At 37.5% G+C, this 25061-nt stretch overlaps 2 protein-coding genes across 4 annotated transcripts; one reads left to right on the forward strand and one right to left on the reverse strand.

The window, feature by feature from the left end:
• Positions 1–1259: 1259 nt before the first annotated feature.
• LOC125260082 (reelin domain-containing protein 1-like) lies at positions 1260–8028 on the reverse strand. Of its 3 annotated transcripts, none has more exons than XM_048178234.1 (8): positions 7618–8028; positions 7499–7545; positions 7379–7413; positions 7219–7291; positions 5824–7122; positions 2744–2969; positions 2415–2539; positions 1260–2281 (listed from the first exon to the last, which is right to left on the reverse strand). In XM_048178234.1, the coding sequence occupies exons 5-8, from the start codon at positions 6128–6130 to the stop codon at positions 1416–1418; spliced, it is 1524 nt and encodes a 507-aa protein (XP_048034191.1). In that variant the 5' UTR covers positions 6131–7122; positions 7219–7291; positions 7379–7413; positions 7499–7545; positions 7618–8028; the 3' UTR covers positions 1260–1415. The 3 variants fall into 3 exon arrangements, with proteins under 3 accessions (XP_048034191.1, XP_048034189.1, XP_048034190.1); XM_048178232.1 differs by having other exon boundaries at positions 7379–7416; XM_048178233.1 differs by having other exon boundaries at positions 7379–7545.
• A 3018-nt stretch (positions 8029–11046) lies between these two features.
• On the forward strand, positions 11047–24786 carry otud4 (OTU deubiquitinase 4). Its single transcript, XM_048179277.1, has 20 exons — positions 11047–11571; positions 12672–12755; positions 12896–12946; positions 13108–13154; positions 15737–15809; positions 15914–15995; positions 16082–16232; positions 16659–16716; positions 16811–16934; positions 17030–17094; positions 17938–18038; positions 18618–18733; positions 18812–18947; positions 19072–19195; positions 19743–19827; positions 20114–20169; positions 21174–22059; positions 22202–22378; positions 22780–22820; positions 22924–24786. Exons 1-20 carry the CDS (start codon positions 11416–11418, stop codon positions 24010–24012), a joined length of 3702 nt encoding a protein of 1233 aa, XP_048035234.1. The 5' UTR covers positions 11047–11415; the 3' UTR covers positions 24013–24786.
• The last annotated feature ends 275 nt before the right edge of the window (positions 24787–25061 follow it).

Here is a 25061-nt window from a genome sequence, read left to right on the forward strand (position 1 = left end):
AAGGGTCACAGTCAATACTTCTACATCACTCTTGTCAATGTAGTCCATAGCAACAACAACAACAACAAAATGCATCTTGACTCCATCTAGTGGTTATTTTGGAGAAAAAAAAAACAGTTGGGGTTATGGTTTCACCCCAAGGGGGCGTTTTTCCCCCACTCTACCCTGTAGAGTAGATTATTATTATTATAGCATATTTTTCTAAATGTGTTCAAAAGTAATTATTGAAAGTGTAAAGATACAAATTATAGCAAATATTAAAATCTTGCCTTTATAACGATGTGAAACTGAAGCTGAGCTGAAACAAACCTCCCAAGAAAACAGCATTGGAAGATCTAACTGGAGGAACTTTTTTTGGGATTAGTTCTAAAACTTCAATTCAGTTTTGTTATTTGACCCAAGATATTTAAATTTCACAAAATATGCAGCATTTGGTCTTAGAAATAATAAAAGAACAGTTTTTCATTTAAAATCTTTCTTAAAGGATTAGTTCACTTTTAAATAAAATTTTCCTGATAATTTACTCACCCCCATGTCATCCAAGATGTTCATGTCTTTCTTTCTTCAGTCGAAAAGAAATGAAGGTTTTTGATGAAAACATTCCAGGATTATTCTCCTTATAGTGGACTTCAATGGAGCCCAAACGGTTGAAGGTCCAAATTACAGTTTCAGTGCAGCTTCAAAGAGCTTTAAATTATCCCAGACGAGGAATAAGAGTCTTATCTAGAGAAACCATCACTCATTTTCTAAATAAATTAAAATTTTATACATTTTAACCATAAATGCTCATCTTGAACTAGCTTTCTTCTTCTTCTCTATTAGAATTCCAGCAGTGTAGACACTGCTAAGTGTATTACTGCCCTCCAGAGGTCAAAGTTTGAACTAATTGTTATATACTTGCATTAGCATATATATTTATGGTTAAAATGTATAAAATTTTAATTTTTTCTTTAGAAAATGAGCGATGGTTTCGCTAGATAAGACTCTTATTTCTCGTCTGGTATCGTTTAAAGCTCTTTGAAGCTGCACTGAAACTGTAATTTTGACCTTCAACCATTTGGAGGCCATTGAAGTCCACTATATGGAGAAAAATCCTGGAATGTTTTCATCAAAAACCTTCATTTCTTTTCGACTGAAGAAAGAAAGACATGAACATGGATGACATGGGGGTGAGTAAATTATCAGGAAAATTTAATTTGAAAGTGAACTAATCCTTTAAATCTTATTTTGTTTAAAAAAAAAAAAATAATAGTGAGAAAATCGTGTAGTGAAACCAGTATCGTGAATCGTATCGCATCGTGAGTTGAGTGAATCGTTACATCCCTAGTTATTTTATATTTCACAATATTACTGTTTTTATTTTAGTTTCTTTTGATCAAATAAATGCAGCCTTGTGGTGAGAATAAGATGCCTGTTCAGTTTCCGGTCGGTGTTATGAGGTTGTACTCGGCTTGCAGCACCAGGAAGCTATTTTGCCGTATTTTGCGCACCTGCACCAGGTCTCCACACTCCTGCACGTGGATGATGCCTCTGTCCTCATGGTTACAGTCGTTAAGCGACACAGCGGTGCGTTTGCGGCAGTGTTTCCTCTGCAGGTATCGGAGACCCACGGCGACGGCCATTCCCAGCGAGGCCGACAGTCCCAGCAGCAGGCCCAGCTCGGACGCGCTCTGCCCGGGCACACGCTCCGGCCTCTCGCCCCCTCTCTCCGGAACTCCAGACGGGTCTTTAGCATGTTTGGGCGGTTTGACAACATCCCCATACAGATTAGAAGTGTCTTTCTTGCGCTGGGTCAGAGAAACAGCGCCCTCTGTCGGCTCACGTGACGGGAGAAAGTCTGAGAGGGCTCGACGGAGAGCTTCAGGATGGAGGGATGCTGTGAAGATCCCTGTGTTGCGAGTGTGTGCTGAAGGCGTATACGTGTGTGTTTGTTGCATGGATGTGTGTGTATCTGTGCTGTGGGTCTGAGGCAGTAGACTCGGGAGAGTGTGTGTGTTGGTAGCAGTTGTTGTGTGTGTGTTTGTGTCTGTTTTAGCGTTTGTAGAGCTGTAGATGCTCTGAGATGAAGACGTGATTGGGAAAGTTTGTGTAGATGTGTGTCTGTATGAGGGCAGAGATGTTTGAGTGTCATTTAGTGATTGTGTGTTAAATAAAGGGGTTGTGTGTGTGCTATATGTTGAGAGAGTGTTTGTGTTATATGGTGCATGTGTGTTAGTGTGTGTAGATGTGGTTGTGTATGTTGGGAGGGATGTGTGTTTGCCTGTTTGTTCCACTATTGAAGCTGCGCAAAATAAATAAACACACAAAGCATTACATATAAACTACATTTTATCATTAAGTTGTCTTGCTTATTTATTACTAGCCACTAATTAATCAGGATGTGTGTGCATATATTATGTGTTGGTCATAATCACCTGTTGTATTGACTGTCGGTTGTCCTGTAACGCTGTCTGTGATTTGTGAACTACGTGTCCCATCATGCACCACTGCCGATCTGATTCGAGACCAGTACACAAAATAAGACTGAACCAGTGTGATGCTACAGAGAGAGATTGAAAAATGAATTAAATTCACATTTGTGTGTGTTTTATGTTGTGCAGATGAAGACATGACGTGTGTTTCTTGCTTAGACATTTAAAATAATGCATTTGCATGCACTTTTATCCAAAGCTGCACATGTCTATCTGGTTAAGCTGGTTGAACTAGAGTCACAATGTTGCAGCCATGTTGATGTTTTTCTTACTAAAAGCGCAGGTCTCCGCTGGGTTGTGTCGGGGCCCTCCAGCTGAAGGACAGGTTCCTCTTGAGCATTTTGTCTGAGTGTGTGACGGTGTCGTCCGTGCTGAGGCAGGACAGTGTGTGTGTGTTGGGAGGGTGGAGCGTGAATTCTCCACCGACGACCCGGTCCTCCAGAACAGAGCGAGCCTGAAGCAGGAACCCCATAAATGGCCGGGAGCTCTGAACCGTCACTGACAGAACAACACCATAACTATTAGTCACTTTGTTGACAGATAGATAGACAGATAGATAGATAGACAGAATGATAGATAGATAGAAAGAAAAATAGACAGACAGACAGACGGAAATATAAGCAGATAGATAGATAGATAGACAGAATGATAGATAGATAGAAAGAAAAATAGATAGTCAGATAGACAGACAGAAATATAAGCAGATAGATAGATAGACAGACAGACAGACAGAAATATAAGCAGATAGATAGATGGATAGACAGACAGTCAGACAGACAGAAATATAAGCAGATAGATAGATAGACAGACAGACAGAAATATAAGCAGATAGATAGATAGATAGATAGATAGATAGACAGACAGACGGAAAGATAGTCAGAATGATAGTCAGATAGACAGAAAGAAAAAGAGACAGACAGATAGATAGATAGATAGATAGACAGAAATATAAGCAGATAGATAGATAGATAGATAGTCATACAGAAAGAAAAATAGATAGACAGAAAGATAGATAGATAGTCAGATAGATAGAATGATAGTCAGATAGACAGAAAGAAAAAGAGACAGACAGATAGATAGATAGATAGATAGACAGAAATATAAGCAGATAGATAGATAGTCATACAGAAAGAAAAATAGATAGAAAGATAGATAGATAGTCAGATAGATAGACAGAATGATAGATAGATAGAAAGAAAAATAGATAGACAGACAGACAGAAATATAAGCAGATAGATAGATGGATAGATAGACAGACAGACAGACAGAAATATAAGCAGATAGATAGATAGATAGATAGACAGACAGAAATATAAGCAGATAGATAGATGGATAGATAGACAGACAGACAGACAGACAGAAATATAAGCAGATAGATAGATAGATAGATAGATAGATAGATAGATAGATAGATAGATAGATAGACAGAAATATAAGCAGATAGATAGATGGATAGACAGACAGTCAGACAGACAGAAATATAAGCAGATAGATAGACAAATGTAAGCAGATAGATAGACAGACAGACAGACAGACGGAAAGATAGTCAGATAGACAGAAAGAAAAAGAGACAGACAGATCGATAGATAGATAGACAGAAATATAAGCAGATAGATAGATAGATAGACAGAAATATAAGCAGATAGATAGATAGATAGTCATACAGAAAGAAAAATAGATAGACAGAAAGATAGATAGATAGTCAGATAGATAGAATGATAGTCAGATAGACAGAAAGAAAAAGAGAGACAGATAGATAGATAGACAGAAATATAAGCAGATAGATAGATAGATAGACAGACAGAAATATAAGCAGATAGATAGATAGATAGATAGACAGACAGACAGATGGAAATATAAGCAGATAGATAGATAGACAGACAGACAGAAATATAAGCAGATAGATAGATAGATAGATAGATAGATCGATAGATAGACAGACAGACAGAAATATAAGCAGATAGATAGATGGATAGATAGACAGACAGACAGACAGACAGACAGAAATATAAGCAGATAGATAGATAGATAGACAGACAGACAGACAGACAGAAATATAAGCAGATAGATAGATAGATAGATAGATAGATAGACAGAAATATAAGCAGATAGATAGACAGACAGACAGACAGACAGACAGAAATATAAGCAGATAGATAGATAGATAGATAGACAGACAGACAGACAGATGGAAATATAAGCAGATAGATAGATAGATAGATAGATAGATAGATAGACAGACAGAAATATAAGCAGATAGATAGATAGATAGATAGATAGACAGACAGACAGACAGACAGACAGATGGAAAGATAGTCAGAATGATAGATAGACAGACAGAAAAAGAGACAGACAGATAGATAGATAGACAGAAATATAAGCAGATAGATAGATAGATAGATAGATAGTCATACAGAAAGAAAAATAGATAGACAGAAAGACAGATAGATAGTCAGATAGATAGATAGATAGATGATAGACAGAAAGAAATATAAGCAGATAGACAAAGAAAAAGATAGATAGATAGATAGATAGATAGATAGATAGATAGATAGAGACACAAAGATAGATAGAAAGAAAAAAGAGAGAAAGATAGATAGAAAGGAAAATAGATAGACAAAGATAGATAGAAAGATAGACAAATGTAAGCAGATAGATAGATAGATAGATAGATAGATAGATAGAATGACAGAAATATAAGCAGATAGATGATAGACAGACAGAAAGAAACATAAGCAGATAGACAAAGAAAAAGATAGATAGATAGATAGATAGATAGATAGATAGATAGATAGATAGATAGATAGATAGATAGAGACACAAAGATAGATAGAAAGAAAAATAGAGAGAAAGATAGATAGAAAGGAAAATAGATAGACAAAGATAGATAGATAGATAGATAAATGTAAGGAGATAGATAGATAGATAGACAGACAGACGGAAAGATAGTCAGAATAATAGTCAGATAGACAGAAAGAAAAAGAGACAGACAGATAGATAGATAGACAGAAATATAAGCAGATAGATAGATAGTCATACAGAAAGAAAAATAGATAGACAGAAAGATAGATAGATAGTCAGATAGATAGACAGAATGATAGATAGATAGATAGACAGAAAGATAGATAGCCAAATAGATAGATAGATAGATAGAGACACAAAGATAGATAGAAAGAAAAATAGAGAGAAAGATAGATAGAAAGGAAAATAGATAGACAAAGATAGATAGATAGATAGATAGATAGATAGATAGATAGATAGATAGATAGACAAATGTAAGCAGACAGATAGATAGATAGATAGATAGATAGATAGATAGATAGATAGATAGATAGATAGATATTGTGTGTACCTGTGAGTGTGTGTTGTGGCAGGTACACTGATCGGCTGCTGCGGATGGTGATGGAGGAGTGTGTGCGAGTGTGTTGTGGAAAGGAGCTGATGTGTCCGGGCTTCATGTTCACACATGACGAGACGCTCGCTCCTCGAGAGAAACACACGCCACGGCCGGGAAACACACAGATAATCACACATCCAGCCAACACTGCCTTCATCAGCATCATCTTCATCATGAGCTTTCTGGTGATTACAGGAAATATCAAACACACCATCATCATTATGACCAGTCTGTGTTTGACTGATATTAGCTGTGTGTACATTAGTGTTTTTGTTACATCATATTGCTATCTACACATTTACATGTTTGCAAGTGGCTTTGCATAAAAGCGTCTGCTAAATGAATATGACTTTATGAATTCCCTGGAAATTCATCTCAGCATTTTTATTTGTTTATTTAAATATATTTTTCAAATGTATTTATTTTGATTTTTTTTTTTATTATTTTATATATCATTTATATGTTAGAATATTCTAAAATCAAACCGTTACAGCACTTGCAGAAATTAATGGTAAAAGTTTGATAAATTGTTGAAAAAAAAAGAAGCCATTTAGTCAATTCATCACAAATATTTGAAAAAATATACATTTACATGTATTATATATCTTTATTCTTTCACAAATGTTCACAAAAGTATAAGAACTGACTAAATGCATGCAAATAATCACATTATATATGATTTTACATTTGTAGATTTAGTGTTAAATCAAAGAAATGTTATCAAAGAAATATAAAATAAACATTTACATCTATAATATCATATGATGCATTCAGGTGATCAATGATATAAATGAAATACATACTTACACTGAAGAAGCTTGTCTGCGAAACAAACAACTGACACTAAAGTTTCAATCCTGGAACTTCTTCTCTCTCGTACTTCCCACAACTTCAAGCTTTTTTCTTTTCTAATTCTGCCTTTCACCCTGATGTCTTTTATTCTCTCTCTCTCTCTCTCTCTCTCTCTGGTCCAGGATGTGCAACAGCTGCTGATCCAGGAACTACTACATCCTCCTCCTCCACACACACACACACACACACACACACACACACACACACACACACACACACACAATTAACAAAAACACGCACACACACACACACACACACACACAATCCCCATCTCATGGACTCCAGTAAAGACACACTGAGCTCAGCGAGTCAAACTTTATTCTCAGACTGATTTTACATCGATCAAAAAACATTTCATCTCTTATCAGAGATTCTTCAACATCCTCTCCAAGAGCTGCACATCTGGAGAAACACAAACAAAACACAAATTATTCAATAAAGCACATTATTATATAATATATCAAGCATTTGAGCATCATGAGTGTGTACAGCATGTACCCTGTTGTGTTGCTCTTCTCAGCCAGTGATTGACAGCTGGCATACACTCGGGCAGTGCACGTGAACACAAAGCCTGTCAGTCAAAGTCAGAAGGCTTATTATCATCAGAAACACTGATATTATCACCAATAAAAATAATGCACAGATTATTATTGCTCACCTGGTGTATATAGCTGTTTACCTGATAGCATTCACCTACTGACACACACGTTAGCTTCCAAAGATTAATATGAACCCAAACACTGACTCTAAAATGATACTTTTCACAGACACTCTTTACCTGTAGCGTGTGTTTTATGAGGAGGTTCTTTGATCATGTACAGGGACCTGAAATGAGATAAATCAATCTCATTATCTGCAACAAAAGACGTTTATTCAATACGTTCATTTAATAACCACCGTGTGGGATGAGGTCTGTGTCTCCGCGTGGGCGAGCAGGGGCGCGCGCGCCCGGCTGTGGGCTCGTCCATTGTTTTATGTGGATGTTCCGCCGCGTACGTGGTCGCGCTTCTCTCGCGCTGCTGCTCGTGCTTCTCCCACGACCTCCGAGAAAACACCCTGATCTGCTCACAGTCACGCCTATCAAGACATTTATATGATTTATTCTCATTCATACTGTCAGATTCAGATGAGAATAATAAGCCAAATGTCAGTAAAATGTGCGAATCAGTCAGTTCGAAGTAAATCGACGAAACAATTTTTGAATTGTTTTGACAACCAGTACTGAGCAACAGAACAATAGAGGGTATGCACGTGTGACGTCACTTTCCCGCCGGCGCGCTCCCTCAGCTGGACTGAGTGGCAACTGGCAAAAGAAGCTGCTGCATGACTGGATTTAATAGGGGAAACTACGAAAACACGAGTAAAACAAACGATTACACTAAAGGTTGGGCTCGAAAGTGTTTCTTATGACATGTCAAAGAAACCTAATCCATGGATACTGACATGCAGCCAGGAATCGTGTTTCCTGACATTTATATGTGCCTGATTTCAACGCCGGGAAAATAACTGTTACATAAAGCAAATCTACCTGTGAATATTTTATTTAACTACAATATAGGTAGGTTTAAATCCGAGTAATCACTTATCAATGTTATATATATCGTCATATTGTCCAGCCCTAAAACTTGTATAGTTTTAGTCAGTGTTTATTTAAAAACATCCAATTATGCAGAATATAAGATGGTAAATATTTAATTGATGAGTTGGATCACTGCAATTCACAGAAACAGCTTGACTCCAGGCAGAGAAACATGAATTTGCAGTTATCATTTTGTGTCAAAATGTTGGATTTTGGGGTAAAATCATTCCCTATATATTGTATTGTTATAATGTTGACAACTCATCAATTAAATATTTACCATCTTATTTTCTGCATATTTAGGTGTTTTTAAATAAACACTGACAAAAAACTATACAAGTTTTAGGGCTGGATGATATGACGATATATAACATTGATATAAGTGATTACTCGGATTTAAACCTATCTATATTGTAGTTATATAAAATATTCACAGGAAGATTTGCTTTATGTATTTCCTCGGCATCGAAATCAGGCACATATAAATGTCAGGAAACACGATTCCTGGCTGCATGCCAATATCCATGGATTAGGTTTATTTGACCTCTTATAAGAAACACATTCGAGCCCAACCTTTAGTGTGTAATCGTTTGTTTTACTCGAGTTTTCGCAGTTTCCCCTATTAAATCCAGTCAAGTTATTTTCCCACTCAGTCCAGCTGAGGGAGTGTGTTCTGGCGGGAAAGTGACGTCAATGCACACCCTTTTAAAGGGATAGTTCACCCAAAAATGAAAACTATCCCATGATTTACTCACCCTCAAGTCTAGGTGTATATGACAATCTTCTTTCAGACAAACACAATCCGAGATATATGTAAAAATATCCTTAGTCCTCCAAGGTTTATAATGGTTGTGAATGGTAGCCCAAATTCTGAAGACAGAAAAAATGCATCCATCCATAACAAAAGTAATCCATACGGCTCCAGGGGGTTAATAAAGGCCTTTTGAAGCGAAGGGATGCGTTTTTGCAAGAAAAATATCTATATATAAAACTTTATAAATTCGAATATATATATATATATATATATATATATATATATATATATATATATATATATAATACAAAATACGAAGTCTTTATCATGATCATTATATTATCAGAAAACATTGTTATCTTTGCCATTTTATATAGCTTATATTTTTAATTTATATGTATGATTGATATATGTATTACGAAATGTTATAAGAAACAAAGTAGGGTTAATGATTAACTATAAGTAAACTATAAAATGGAAGAGATCTGATTCAAAATATTCACATAAGCGCATTTAGCCTCTATTATTTAAAACATTTTTAACTGTTCCTCCATTTTTGACTCATAAACTGCTTTGTGAACTCACAATGGGCTATATGCATGGAGCGTTCTTTAGCTGGAAAATTTCCCAGTGAGATGTCATTTGTTGGTGTGTTGAGCATCAGTAGTGTAATACTTAGATTATAATCAGAATATAGTCACTTAAATATTCAGGCATAGCATTAATTTACTTATTCAAACGTAAGACAACATAAAAAATAAATAAATAAAGACGTACCTCATTGTTCCTCCTCGGCTAAATTCAATTCGACCATCAGTTTTTACACTTTTATGTGAAAAAAAAAGCTTCAAAAATTAAATATTTATTGTGCACTTTAGTTAGATTAATTGAATAAAATGTGTGTGTAAAACAAGTGTGCTGAAATCATTGATCTTGCACTGACAGCTGCTGTGATTATAAAGAGAAGCGCTGTGCTCGCTTTCTGTGTCATTCATTCACAAGAAAAGTTATTGTTTTTCAGGAGATTTTTTTGGAGTATTTCATACTTCACATTGACAAAATGTATTTTTAAACCTAGTTATTTTATAATGTTTATCATTTAGTCAAAAACGGAGGAAATGGCTGATATGTGCGCAAATAAATGCTAATTTGCCGCCACCTGCTGGATAAAGAGGTAATTATTGTCTTTTTTTTGTGTGTGTTCTATCAAATGTTGAATTTCCTACATTTTTAAATGTTCGGTTTTACAATAAGGACAATCTCAGAAGGATGAACAAATAATATTTGTGGTCATCACATTAAAAATAACATTTGAAGTGCTGAAGGGAAAAAATGCATGTGTGTGTCTAATTACAGATACGGCGTTTTTAAACTGTCCCAATAGCTTCGTCTTTATTGCAATCGATAAAACTGGTTTATTGAAATTAGGTAAATGTGATAACTGCATTAAAATATGAATACAACATTAAAAAGTCAACCACTGATGGCTTTGTGTTGATGTACAGCGACTACAGAATGAACGGCTAACAGTTCACCGGAAATTCCCGAGCTGGCTTAACGACATCCAGAAAGTAACTGTGCATATAGCTTATTAAATAACATATTTCAAATCAGCAACAAAATCTGACATGAACCATCCCATAAATGTTGTTTCTTATGCTTAAAAAAAGCTTATTTTTCAGGCTAGACAAGCTAAAGCAGATGTGCAGTCCTAAGCGCGAGTCTCAGGTTTCTATGGGAACCGGATCTTCGCAATGACTTTTTCAGTCAGCGATTGGCTCTTTTACTCAGAAGGCGGGACGTATTCCACCATATTGCGCATTGCAGTTTCTCCCATTCATAACTAATAGGAGTGAACTGTTCATCATTTTTAACTGTTCCTCCATTTTTTTATGTTAGTGTCACTGCGTTATTGTGAATACATAAATAAATGCTTTATAAATATATATATATTTATTTATTTATTTACTTGTTAGTTTCTCTTTCAGTTCTGCTCCTTTAGATGCAGGATGGGTTGTGTAGTTTCACTTTCTTTTTCGCCTACATCTCCCAGCGTCTCCTACAATGCACTCAGTTCCTTTTATTTTCTCAATTGTGTTATAATGCCTTAAGAAATTGCACATTTACCTGCTTTACGGCCTCGTGATCACCTGGGATACAATATTTAGCATCGGACGCGTATTGTGGATGCAACTGAACTAAACATTTGCAACTTTCCTTTGCACTGAAATCAAAAGCGAATCCAGTAAATCCAGTCCATCAGGAGCATTCACGAGAGCTTGCTGGGGTGCAGGGATGGTAAGGAAACTCAAGCTTCAGATATAGTGTGATATATATCGGGATTGTGTTGGAGTGGATCAACATGGAGCTCCGGGCGTCATCAGCGGACGCGCAGCAGCAGCTGGCCGGTGACAGGACGCATGAGTCCCGCATGGACGAGTACCTGCGGTCGCTGGGCTTTTACCGCAAAAAGATCGCCAAGGATGGGTCATGTCTGTTCAGGGCCGTGGCAGAACAGGTCAGAAGACCGATACTGATCTTTATAATCCCAATTTTTAATGTGTCACGATTTTAAACACAGCTACTACTTAAAAACACTTAAAACGTTCATAATACGCCTTAAATGTGTCTCGCCGTGTGCTTAAAGTATCTAAAATGTCACACAAAGTCACTAAAGTAAAACTTATTGCCCTGTTTTCATACCTCTTGTGATCTAAATGTCACGGTTTGTAGTTTCCTCGGTTTGTCAAAATCACTTTTTAGTTTATCTGAAGCTAATTAGCTTTAGCATACTAGCAGTTTATGCTAACATATGCACTTATAATAATAACAACAACATAGTTGTGGTTTATATATTCTTAAATACTAATAAATGTTTACTTATTTGAATAAATGATTACTTATTTAATCTCTAAAAGGCATGAATTGAGTATATAAACTATAATTATTAATGTTTCATTAGATATTATCGATTGTCGTCTTGATTTTTACTTAATTTCTCATAAAGTATGATATGAGTTGTTTATTAAATATTCATTTTTATTAAGATATTATGCAGGTTTTTAAATCCCTGCAGGAAATAAATTATTTAATAATCATTGATCAGGTGCCTCACTATAATTACTAATTTCTTTATTTGAAGAAAATCGTCATTCTTATGAAATTATGCGAGACGAATGTTAAATATTCAACATATATTCATTCATATACGAAGTTATTATGCAGTTTCAGGTGTTTTATATAACCTTACAGCATTGATTATTTGTTTGATGAACTTAAGGATATGTCTGGAAACTGTTGTATGCATTTGAGTTCATATTAATGTTATTCACATTAAATTATTAATAATGTTAATGCAATAAAAAATATATAATGGACTCTAGGATTGAGGCAGTTGTATATAAATGTAAATATTAATATAAATAATATAAATGTTAATATTAAAGAGTTAAAGTAACGCTGAATCATCACTCCTGAAGTTTGCGTTTTGCATTCTGAATGAATTCAATACTTTGTTTTGATAAACCTGTTATTCCAGGTTATGATGGTTGAATGCGTATGACTCAGACACCTTTTCTTAGTATAAACAGACTGTGTGTGTGTGTGTGTGTTTGACAGGTGTTGCACTGTCAGGGTTTACACACAAAAGTGCGGGCGGCCTGTGTGAAATACCTGAGACAGAACAGATCTACCTATGAGCTGGTGAGACTTCATGAAATACATTTTACATTCATATATATTTATATTTCACATTCCATCATGAACACATCAGAAGTGTCAGTCGACCTCTGACCTGTTGTATTAAACTTGGTGTCTTTGTTCTCTCTCAATGTGTGACGTAGTTTATCGAAGGCAATTTTGAGAAGTACCTGGAGAATTTGCAGGATCCTCAGGTAACAACTGCAATAAAGAAAACTTTGTTCATTCAGACAGACACTCTTATTAAAAGTGATTTAGCTTTAGTTTCTCATTTCAGTTTGCACTTGGTTGTGATTGACTCTTTTAATGTTAAAACGTAGATGTTTTTAACACTCTCTCTTCTCCATCTGTTTAGAGCTGGGTTGGGCAGGTGGAGATCACTGCTTTGGCTGAGCTCTATAAGTGAGAATATTACATTTACTTATGGATTTTAACCGCATAATTTGAGGCATGAACTGTAATGATGTCTGACGGTGATTTTATCGCCTGCGGTCACCAAGTATTGGTTGTCTGCTAGATGTTATTGGCTTTTGAAAAGCTATGGCCAGTTGTGCATTATGCTCATTTGCTCGAAATGGGATTTATAAAATGTAATTATAATTGGACAAGGATTCGGTTTTCTTGTTGATGATCCTCGAGGGAAAAGTGTTTGCATGTAAGTTACAGCAGTGCAAAATGCATCATATGATGAACAAGATTATCAGTGCATGAATTAAATGAATGGAAGCGATTTCTGATACAGTTTTCCATGCATCATTTTTTTTTTTAAATGACATACCTGCATGTGGGTGAGACCAATCATATAAAACAATGAAACAGTAACATGAAGTGCCCCTATTATGCTATTTTAAAGGTTTTGTTCTGGAGTCTCCTACAATAGATTTACATGCATTTAAGGTCAAAAAAACAATTTTCTCATAATATTCATTGCAGCATCAGCTCATTTTTCACAGTGTCTGAAACGATTCGATCTCTCTAAACCCCGCCATTCCAGGAGCCTGCTCTGCTCTGATTGGTCAGATGATCCAGTCTGTTCAAAGACTATAGATGTATAGAAAGACGGTTCACTCCTATTAGTTATGAATGGGAGAAACTGCAGTGCGCAATATGGTGGAATACGTCCCGCCTTCTGAGTAAAAGAGCCAATCGCTGACTGAAAAAGTCATTGCGAAGCTCCGGTTCCCATAGAAACCTGAGACTCCCGCTTAGGACTGCACATACACTTTAGCTTGTCTAGCCTGAAAAATAAGCTTTTTTTAAGCATAAGAAACAACATTTATGGGACATTTCATGTCAGATTTTGTTGCCGTTTTGAAATATGTTATTTAATAGGCTATATGCACAGTTACTTCCTGGATGTCGTTAAGCCAGCTCGGGAATTTCCGGTGAACTGTTAGCCGTTCATTCTGTAATCGCTGTACATCAACACAAAGCCATCAGTGGTTGACTTTTTAATGTTGTATTCATATTTTAATGCAGTTATCACATTTACCTAATTTCAATAAACCAGTTTTATCGATTGCAATAAAGACGAAGCTATTGGGACTGTTTAAAAACGCCGTATCTGTAATTAGACACACACATGCATTTTTTCCCTTCAGCACTTCAAATGTTATTTTTAATGTGATGACCACAAATATTATTTGTTCATCCTTCTGAGATTGTCCTTATTGTAAAACGGAACATTTAAAAATGTAGGAAATTCAACATTTGATAGAACACACACAAAAAAAAGACAATAATTACCTCTTTAACCAGCAGGTGGCGGCAAATTAGCATTTATTTGCGCACATATCAGCCATTTCCTCCGTTTTTGACCAAATGATAAACATTATAAAATAACTAGGTTTAAAAATACATTTTGTCAATGTGAAGTATGAAATACTCCAAAAAAATCTCCTGAAAAACAATAACTTTTCTTGTGAATGAATGACACAGAAAGCGAGCACCGCGCTTCTCTTTATAATCACAGCAGCTGTCAGTGCAAGATCAATGATTTCAGCACACTTGTGAAAACACACATTTTATTCAATTAATCTAACTAAAGTGCACAATAAATATTTAATTTTTGAAGCTTTTTTTTTCACATAAAAGTGTAAAAACTGATGGTCGAATTGAATTTAGCCGAGGAGGAACAATGAGGTACGTCTTTATTTATTTATTTTTTATGTTGTCTTACGTTTGAATAAGTAAATTAATGCTATGCCTGAATATTTAAGTGACTATATTCTGATTATAATCTAAGTATTACACTACTGATGCTCAACACACCAACAAATGACATCTCACTGGGAAATTTTCCAGCTAAAGAACGCTCCATGCATATAGCCCATTGTGAGTTCACAAAGCAGTTTATGAGATTTCAGGATTCCCCCATTTAAATAGATAGGACTTGGTCTTGGATGCCCAAAATGGCTGCCGAGTGAACAGACTTTCCTTGAAAGGGACTTTGGTCAGTTGTGATTGGTCTACTTCTGCGCTGATTGGTCAGATGGCCTAGTCTGTTGTGATTGGTCTACTCTGCACTTGTTATACAGTGATACGAACAGTAACAATGGCGTCAATTTTTTGTATCGATTCCTTGTCCAGTCTCAGCTACAACTACAGTGTTTGAGGGTCAAAGTAGACGTTGTTCACCGACAGCCAATGAAGACCATAGTCTAGCCTTATGCAAATTTGTTACAAACTTGCGTAGATTTGTAACAGGAAGTGAGACTGGAATTACTGATGACTCATTTCAGCAGTTCAGAATCAATTCTTTATTTTGGGAGACAATAACTTTGCAGACCTTTTTCCTTTACAAACCTCTTTATTAAACATTAAAAAGCATAATAAGTGCACTTTAACTTCACTGTGAACTCCAATATCTTCACTCCCATTGGTAGGCACCGCATTGCTGCTGATTTGCATGAAGTTAAACAAGTCTCAACTTTGTTGCATTGCTCGACACCCTTAAATTGCAATGTAATGTTTCTTTCTTCCAGGCATGATTTCATTATTTTCCAGGAGCCTGATCAACCTCCCGTCAACATCACAGAGAACGGCTTCGCTGATAAGGTGCAGACGATCATACATGCAAGACTATTAGTCTTTATATTAAAAAAAGGTAATCACCATAACACTCAAATATCTCTCTCTCTCTCTCTCTCTTTCACTCTCAGGTGCGACTGTGCTTCCTCAACGGAAACCATTATGACAGTGTTTACCCACAATCTTTTGAGAAAAGTGCTGCTGTGTGTCAGTGTGAGTGCTTCTTCTTTCTTCACTGATATAATGCTGTGATATGCTTTCATTATCAGAATGACACCAAACCGTTTCTCCATCTCTAGCGATCCTGTACGAGCTGCTGTATGATCGAGTGTGTGGCGCCGACCGCGGGGTTATAGGTTCATGTATGAAAGGAGGAAGAGGACGAGATAAACTCGACTCAGAAGAATGCAAGAGCGGAGAAGAGTCTGACCTGGAGGAAGATGAGTTCTGGTACAGATTTGCATGTTTGCATGAGACTTTTTCTGTCGCAGTATGATTTGGGCAATGTGATTATGGTTGTTAATGAGCTAATGATGCCATATTGGGCTGGTTTTGGCATATCTTAATCTAGAGGATTATAATATACAATTTCTTCTCTGATTGCAGCAACTTCCATTTTAATTGCTGATATTTTGTGCCAGTTTCCCAGGAAGTGACAATTTTTTTCTCTTTAACACATGAGATGGAAACAGTGCTTTATTCACAAATGTTTTATGCGATATTGCAAGTTAAATTCACAATTTTGCATGGAAACATAACCATTCAGTCAGTTCCAGTGCATGAAATCAAATCCTGTTCTGCTTCACATTACAGAGGTTAAAAACATTGTTTCATAATTAGTCTTATTAAAAACGTTGGTGTGTTTGATCTTACTAGGTCCAGTGAAGGCAGAGAAAAGTCGACCAATGGGATGAACGTCAGACAGCCGCAGAGGGTGATTTCCTCTCTCTTGAAGATTGAAATCAGCTTGTTTCAGTACTTTCGATGACTTTGTGGGATGATATATAACAGATCTGTCTGCGCTTCAGGGTCGTGGGAGGGGCCACTCTCGAGGAAGGGGGCGTGACCTTCTGTCCACTAAGGTGCAAAAGTCCCTAAACCCCGCCCTCTACAGGAACGTGGAGTATGATGTGTGGCTCCGTTCTAAGCGAAGTACTTCATCTATTTTTCTTGTTACTGTTTTGAAATGTAGTTAGCATCTTGATTTGAATAATTACATATTTTTTAATAACTATGTGTGTGTTTAGTTCAGCAGCAGAGAGATTTCTGCATAGCCGCAGGAATGCAATACTCTATCGGAGACAAGTGCAAGGTTAGTTGTGCAAGTGCAAGTTCAAGCGTGTGTTTGATTAAGTAGCATTTGATTAATACTGTTACACTGCCTTTCAAAAGTTTGGGATAAGATTTTTTCAATGTTTTTGCTCACCAAGGCTGTATTTATTTAATCATAAACGCAGTAAAAATTGTGAAATATTATTGCAATTTAAAATAACTGTTTTCTATGTGAATATATAGTAAAATGTAATTTATTTCTGTGATCAAAGCTAAATTTTCAGCATCATTACTCCAGTCTTCAGTGTCACATGATCCTTCAGAAATCATTCTAATATGATGATTTGCTGCTCAAGAAAGATTTCTGATTATTATCAATGTTGAAACCAGTTGTGCTGCTTTATATTTTTGTGGAAACCATGACTCGTTTTATTTTTCAGGATTCTTTAATGAACAGAAAGCTCAAAAGAACAGTGTTAATATTTTATATTACAAATATTTTGCTACATTATAAATGTCTTTACTGTCACCTTTGATCAATTTAATGCATCATTGTTGAATAAAAGTATTAATTTCTTTAAAAAACAAACAAACAAAACATCTTACTGACCCCAAACTTTTGAACAATAGTCTGTGTATTTGCTGTTATTTATTTTTTATAATTTATAATTTATTTCCCTGCTTTACTTTTTTTATTAATTTGATACTCTTATATTATTTTAATTTTTATTTGCCTTTTTTAAATGTAGTCACTCCATTTTTTTTTTTTGTTCAAAACCCTTTATAAAGTACTTTGATCCATTTTATGTATGAAATATGCTCTACCAATCAAATGTATTATTATCTACAATATTGATTTAGTTTTCTTTTCTGTCTTTCTCAGGTGCAGCTGAGTGGCAGTAATCGCTTCTATAACGCCTACGTTCAGGAAGTCAGTCCTGACAATGGGCCAGTCACTGTGTTTATTGAGGAACTCAAAAGACCGTATGTGTTTCTGTGTATCTCTATATATAATTGAAGGTGCTTTCAGAGACTTCTGGGAAGGCATTGTTCGGAAAGGCATTTTACCTACTGTTTTTGAAAAAGTAGTATGCAGTATGTATATTGGGCATGGTCTGTGAATGTGCAGTATACAACCAGAGCACACTATTTAATAGGGCTGGGACAATACATCGATGCATCATGAAGGTGATGATCATTCTGAGGTGCAATTACATTCTTAGACTCAGCCGAATGCACGAACACTCTTCTTTGTGAGCATTTGAGTGTGCAGTTTCAAAATTAGCCTAGAGCTGTTAAAAACTAAGTTTAAAAAGTTTTTTTTTTTTGGATGCATTTGGAAAATATCAGATCACGATGCATCGATATATATTGTCCCAGCCTTCCTATTTCAAAAAAAGCAATATGCAGTATTTATTATAGCAGTATGTACTTCATTAAGTACATTATCATCAATTTCATACATAGCCGAAGTCTTGAGACTGACTGATATATAAACAATATCCAATATTCATGTATTGATCATCCCTACTTATGTACATTCCCTTGTGTTTGTGTGTTTAGACAAACTGTGCCGTTGTTGAGTTTGCGTCTCCCATCTGAAGAGCCGTCATGGCAGATGGTCTCAGACAAGGGCAAAAGACATAGCGTACCAAATAACGGCGCGCAGACGCCCTCCGGTACGTCCTCTCCAAATCAAAAACGCACATGAAAGACTTCAACTCCCACACACTCACTGTCTCGGTTTCTCTACACAGAGTGGGAGAACAGAGGAAGTCGGAGGCCAAACAAAACCGCACCTCAGTCAGCATCCAGCGGTCGTATGCATAAGCAAAACTCTTGGCCTCCGCAGGCCTTCCCAGATGAGCAGGCGGGTGGACGGAACAAGTTCAGGTGTGCTTCACTGGCATGTATTTAAAAATATGACACATTTTAATTTTAATGGCTACATTTTGTGGCTTCTAAAGACACTTGATATGTTGTGTAAAGAGTTTGACCTCAACAATACTGTTTGCAGACGGTCTGATCAGCGCAGCAGTCCTGTCGGTGTTCTTCCAGAGGAGGAAGAGGAAAGTGTCGTATTGGAGCTTCTGCACAAAGACGAGCACAACTTCCCCTCACTCGGAGCAAGCCCTCAAACGGTGCAGCCATTACAAACACATTTACCTTCTATAGTGTGTGATGAATCTTGATATTCAGGTAGAAGTAATGTTTGGGAGGGTTTGATTTGTCCGGTGCATGGTGATATTATTGCGTGGCCATGGTTATGTCAGCAGAAAAATGTCATTGAGGATAATAAACATTTTGATAAAAAGAACAATAACAACAAATGTTCTTTTCTTAATAATGTACATTCACAAATGGAGACATTTATTAAGAAAGTCAATTAGTGTCATAGTTCATTGCCTTGACATACAATTCACCCTTATTTTCTCTCACGTACCTTTATTTATATAGCATTTTATTTAAAACAGATTGTTTTAAAGCAGCTTTACAGTAAAAAGAACATAACAGAATCAATTATATTCTAAAAAATATAGTAGTGCCATTATTTAGCTCAAGTCAGTTTAGTGTTGATTCAGTTCAGTACTTGTACTTGTGTAAAGTACTTCACTTAATGACAATTAATACAAATGCATTATATATAAATGCATATATTTGAACTATAATAGTTTCCTCTGAATTTAGGCCACTGTTGGTGAGGTGATAAAGAAAGGAGGGGAAAAGAGAGGCTCTCGGAAGAAGGAACAGAAAGAGTGTGTCTCGGAGACAGGTGAGCGGTGAAGCTCTGCCCCATTATATGCCGGTTTAACAAAATTCCAGGATGAAGAAATTCTAGGCTTCTGGGTGATGTCACCTACCTTGACATGATTGCATCTTTATAATGTATATTTATACATATGCTTCATACATAAGCTTAAATATACCGCACCATGAGCAGTCACTTTTAAAAAAAATAATTGCATTGCCTTGATATTGCTAATATGGTTAATCATATATATATATTTTTTATAAATGGAATGATTATCCTGAAGTTTATTTTGGTTTTTGGCTTTCAGAAACGTCCCAGAGGCCTGTACAGAGACAGAAGAGCGCCACTGAAGAAAAACATGGGGTGAGTTACATTGAGTCATTTACACAGATAACAGTCGATTAAACTGATTCAGGCCTATTTGTTATGGTTTAAACTGTTGACATATGTACATCCCAATTTGCATACTTGTGCACTATTCTATGCCATTTTGTAATATAAATAGTGCAAGTAGTGTGAAAAGTGTACTTTAAATTCCCAGATAATGCACTTAATTAACCGAAAAATATTTAATGTTGGGCACTCAACTGTCCCAGTTTTAATAAGATAGCAAAAGGGGGAGGGGCTATCAGACTCTGATGCTGAAGGACAAAATAACCTTATAAAATTTGTACACCATACGGTTGAGTACATAGTATAAGTGCATAGTGTATCAATTGGGACACAACTTAAGTCTTTAAGATAACCAAAGCCGTGTTTCCAACGAAATTACCTGAAACAATTTGTCCCAGGAACTTTTTCCCCCAGACCTGTTGATGTATGCATTTCCATTGTGGTCTAAAGTACCGTGAAGATTAGTCAAATTAGTCCGGTGATGTAGGACTGCATGTGACTTTCCAGTTCCTGATGGATTTCGTACTCCGCATATAAGCTTAATAAAGCCTGAACCTTGTGGTTGGTCCATCGGTCGGATTTTTAAAATGCCATTGTTGTAAAATGCTGCATGGAGTCAACCAATCAAAATGCTGTGTGAACTCAACCAACCAGCATATTCAGCACCCAAGTCCCACCCCCGAAAGTCCAAAAGTACTACCTCATGAGTAGGGACTTTCTGAGGGGGAAATTTTTACCCGGAACTTCATTTAGACCCTGGTTCCTGCGATTGAAAACACACCGAATACCACCCCAAAGTCCCTAGTTCTTGGGGAAATGTCATGTGGTGGAAACACGGCTCAAGATATAACCAAGTATACAAAAAAGTGTTGTAGTCACCATGCCCAAGTCTATGGCAACAAAACAAGCAATATATATCCTACCCCTTCCATGTTAATGTAAATTCTTTGTCGCTGGTTTATATTGTGTTCTAGATAAGGGCTTCTGATGAACCAGGGCAGAGACATTCTCCAACAATAAAAGAAAAATTACAAGAGAAACCCATTCCTGCCTTTCCATCTCTACCTCCTGCTATCTTATCTGTCCCCAAAACAGTCCCATCTTCATCTCAGCCTGAATCTACTACTGCCCCTGGTCTTGATAAGTCTGCTCCTGAGGCAATTAAAAAGACCCCTATTCAACCTAAGAGTAGCCCTGCTCGAAACCCTTACAACAGTCATTTTGCCCTGGTGTCCACTTTAGCCCCTTCACAGCCTGTATCTGTGGCAGCAGCAGTCTCAGTGACCACCCCTGCTGCTGTTCAATCTACCCCTTCATTGAAACCTACCCAACCCTCTTTGCAAACTGCCCCAGTGCCTACTGCAGTGCTCCCCACATCTGAACATATTCCCCAGCCCAATCAAGCACCATCTCAGATTACAGTGGTTGAATCTTCGATCACCCCTGTCCAATTACCTGCTGCTATCCCAACTCAAACTACTCTGGCATCTTGTGGCTCAGTCCCAGATGCCCCTGTTCAATCAACCCCATCCATTCAAACCGCTTTTATTTCCATTCCACCCATCTTACCTGCCTCTACAATACCTGTTTCTGTCCAAGCTCCGGTAGCTGCCCCTGTACTAGATACCCCAGAACCCCCTTCTACCACCCTTCCCATTGATGTAAGCAGTGGTCCATCAACTACCCCAAAGACTGAAGATCCTCATACCACTATGACACCAATCCCCCTTCTCCATGCTCCTCCTCCCTCCATCTCCCCTTCCTCTGGTCCCACCCAAGCTCCACCTCCAGACTTACCTCAATCCTCATGCAATGTATCAGATCCACAACCCTCTGAAACATCAGCCATACCTGCTTCTGGTAAGTTTTGTCTAATGACAAAGATCAAGCTCAGACATGACATTGCTTGAAATGCATTATATTACAGAAGTAAATCTGGGTTCAGATGTTCGCTTTTTAGTAAACTTAACCAAGTTCTCACAAAGCATCTCTTGGCCGCCAGGTGTAGCACCTGCTCCTGACAACCCATCCCAACCCAGACAACTCCCCTATCCTCATCTCCAATGGTCTCAGCTCCTTCAGGACCCGGTTTATCCAGGGTTCCCTCTGAACGAGAAGGGAGAGGTGGAACCACTACCTCCGTTTTCCCTCTCCCAAAAAGGAGAAGACCTACCACAAGGTAATGAAAACCCCAGAGATCTGATATTTACCTGTCTGACATTGACATCTGACAATTGACATTACAATATCCTCTCAGAAGCCCATTATTTAGGGTTAAATGGCTAGTAAATTTGAGTCTGTTGGGGCAGTCATGGCCTAATGGTTAGAGTCAGACTGGCAAGGCACCTAACCCCCAATTGCTCCCTGGGTGCCACAGCAAAAAAGAAAAAAAAAAGAAAGGCTGCCCACTGCTCTGGGTGTGTCCAAAGTTTGCAGTGTGTATGTTTACTACTCACTACTCCTAATGGGTTAAATGCAGAGGACAAATTCAGAATATGGGTTACCATACTTGGCCTTCAATGTCACTTTCTCTCTTCTTAATGTTTTTTAATCTTAGAAATGCTTTCTGTAATGTTTCAGATATCAATGTCCTCAAGTTCTTCTTCAACCTCGGTGTCAAGGTACACAGTTTTGAGAATTCTTCTTTGCATTTGTTGATTTATTAATGGCTATCCCTGTTTATGGAGTTACGTAGAAGTGTAACATACACCTAATTCTCCTCAGGCATACTCTCAGCCAATGTTTCCTCCCATCATTTATCTGGGTCCACTGAACCAAGCCTATCAGATGAACCTTAGAGGGCCTCCTCCTTCCTCTGACTCTTCCGCTAACCCCACACCGACTTCATGGCAACCAGAAAACCCTTCTCCTCCTCAGAATTTGAGCTCCATCCCTGACACCTCAATGGAGAGCCATGCTCCTCCCGTTGCACCTGTAGTAGTTAGTAGCAGTCCTGTTGGTCCCACAGAGGTCAGAGGGTACAATGATCAGCCTGCATCCCTTCCAATGCAAGTGCCACCAAGACCACCAATGCCCTGGTCAGCTGCTTCTGGTCCAAGTGCCTATGCTGGGACGTACCCAGCTGCCCCTCCAGTGCATTTTTCATCGCCACCCTGTCCACCTCCTGGGAATCAGATGTATCCCCCATCATCAGTTGGGTACCATATGCCGCCTCCACCGATGCCTCTTGAAGCCTTAAACCATGGCCCTCATGGTCGGATGGATGTCTCACCATTTCATCTCACATTGGACAGAGGTCAAGAGAATGGCCAGAGGTCTGTGAACCCCCAGTATGGGTCCTTGCAGAAGATTGCTGGCTTTCCAGGAGGCCAACCTCAGTTGAGTGGTGCTGTAGATATTCCTGTTTCAATGGCCACAATGCAACCTCCACCCTATGGTTCTATTTTAGGACAACCTTTTCAGCTTGGCCCACTGCAAGGAGATATGGCAGGATTGACCTCCCTAGCCAATGGGAGCTTAGGGAGACACGGGGGAGTCTTCGCAAAGAGCTTCCATGCAGGACAATTTGCAGAGGATCCTTCCCGCCTCATCCACGCATATTCTCCCGATGACAGTTGGTCCGTTGAAGAGATGGAGTTTCCCAGTGTCGATCTCAGAACTGGCCAGTCCTTCTACAGCCAGTCCTACAGGGCTGGAGGAAGACGTGGCCAAGATGACAGAGGAGGATATCGAGGCCGGATCCAGCGTGGGCGGAAAGATTACCCTAGCCGAGGTAGACCGGATGACCAGTCATCCTATAGACAGTATGGGAGACGAGGTGTAGGGCCAAGGGTTGGGACACCATATCAGTGATGTTGAAATGCTGGATATACACTGCTTTTTTTTTGGTTTACAATGATGCCAGATACACAAAATCTGTTGTTTGAATTTCTGGGCGGCTTTTGGTACATGTTGTTGATTAGTAATATATCCAATGGTTTTAACTGTTTTCTGTCTTTTCCCCCCCACATTCTTGCTTTCACCTGTTTTGATTTCACAAATCCCAAGTGAAAATGTGTTTGCATAGATGTTGTAATAAAATCTAATAAATAATCTAATCAATATTTTGTTTTCTTGAGCACAGACTGCAATGCCCCCAACATGCTCACTAAAAGGGAAAAGATATTACCCATCATATTGTTTTGAATGTATAAAACTAATCAGATCTATGTGAATCTGATTACAGTTTTTCAGATTACTTTCCAGTTTTTATTTTTTTTTATTTGTATGTCAAGAATGTTCTACATCTTTTAACATGTTTTTTTTTTTTTTTCCGGTTCTTAGAAGACTGTCCTAAAAATCTGAATTTTCCTTAAAAGCTTGTAAACAATTCAACTTGTGCTTCAAAGTGAAGAGTATAATGGCGTTGGCATCTCACCTGACACAGCAAAGTGCCTTTTTGTCAAGTTTTGCATGTATTTTTTGGGATATTGAACATAACTGATTTTCTTCGAGTTTCTTTATTGTGCACTATCAACCTCCAGAGGGCTCTGGGGTCTGCTGAATGAACGTTGATGCCTCTAAATAAATTAAATTTCTGATCCAAAGATGTTGTTTTAACACCAAATAAACAAATGCCTAAAGATATATTTCTCAGTTGTCATCTTTCTATATCAAGTCTAGTTTTGACACCAAATAAAAGCCAAAGAACATCTCTGTATTCTTTACATTAAGTTAGATTTTAGTTGCAACTCCTTTTTAATGGAGTACATATGGGGCACTTTTTCCCATTGAGATGACTGGGAAAAAGGTATCCCAGAATTCACCCTGTGTGGTTTTGAAACCAAATAAACAATTCCAAGTCAAAAAAATTTTTTTTTGTTATGTTTCCATTTGAGGTCAGTTTTTAGTTGCAAATCCTT

The sequence above is a fragment of the Megalobrama amblycephala genome, linkage group LG24 (genome assembly GCF_018812025.1).
Source record: "Megalobrama amblycephala isolate DHTTF-2021 linkage group LG24, ASM1881202v1, whole genome shotgun sequence".
Taxonomy (NCBI): Eukaryota; Metazoa; Chordata; class Actinopteri; order Cypriniformes; family Xenocyprididae; genus Megalobrama; species Megalobrama amblycephala.

Coding starts and splice junctions, on each gene's coding strand:
- LOC125260082 (XM_048178234.1), bottom strand. CDS start 6,130: ATGTACACACAGCTAATATCAGTCAAACACAGACTGGTCATAATGATG. Junction 2,540..2,743: donor AGCGGAGACCTGCGCTTTTA/GTAAGAAAAACA, acceptor CTCTCTCTGTAG/CATCACACTGGTTCAGTCTT. Junction 2,282..2,414: donor ACCGACAGTCAATACAACAG/GTGATTATGACC, acceptor TATTTTGCGCAG/CTTCAATAGTGGAACAAACA.
- otud4 (XM_048179277.1), top strand. CDS start 11,416: ATGGAGCTCCGGGCGTCATCAGCGGACGCGCAGCAGCAGCTGGCCGGT. Junction 18,948..19,071: donor GGTGGACGGAACAAGTTCAG/GTGTGCTTCACT, acceptor TACTGTTTGCAG/ACGGTCTGATCAGCGCAGCA. Junction 22,060..22,201: donor ATCAGCCATACCTGCTTCTG/GTAAGTTTTGTC, acceptor CTTGGCCGCCAG/GTGTAGCACCTGCTCCTGAC.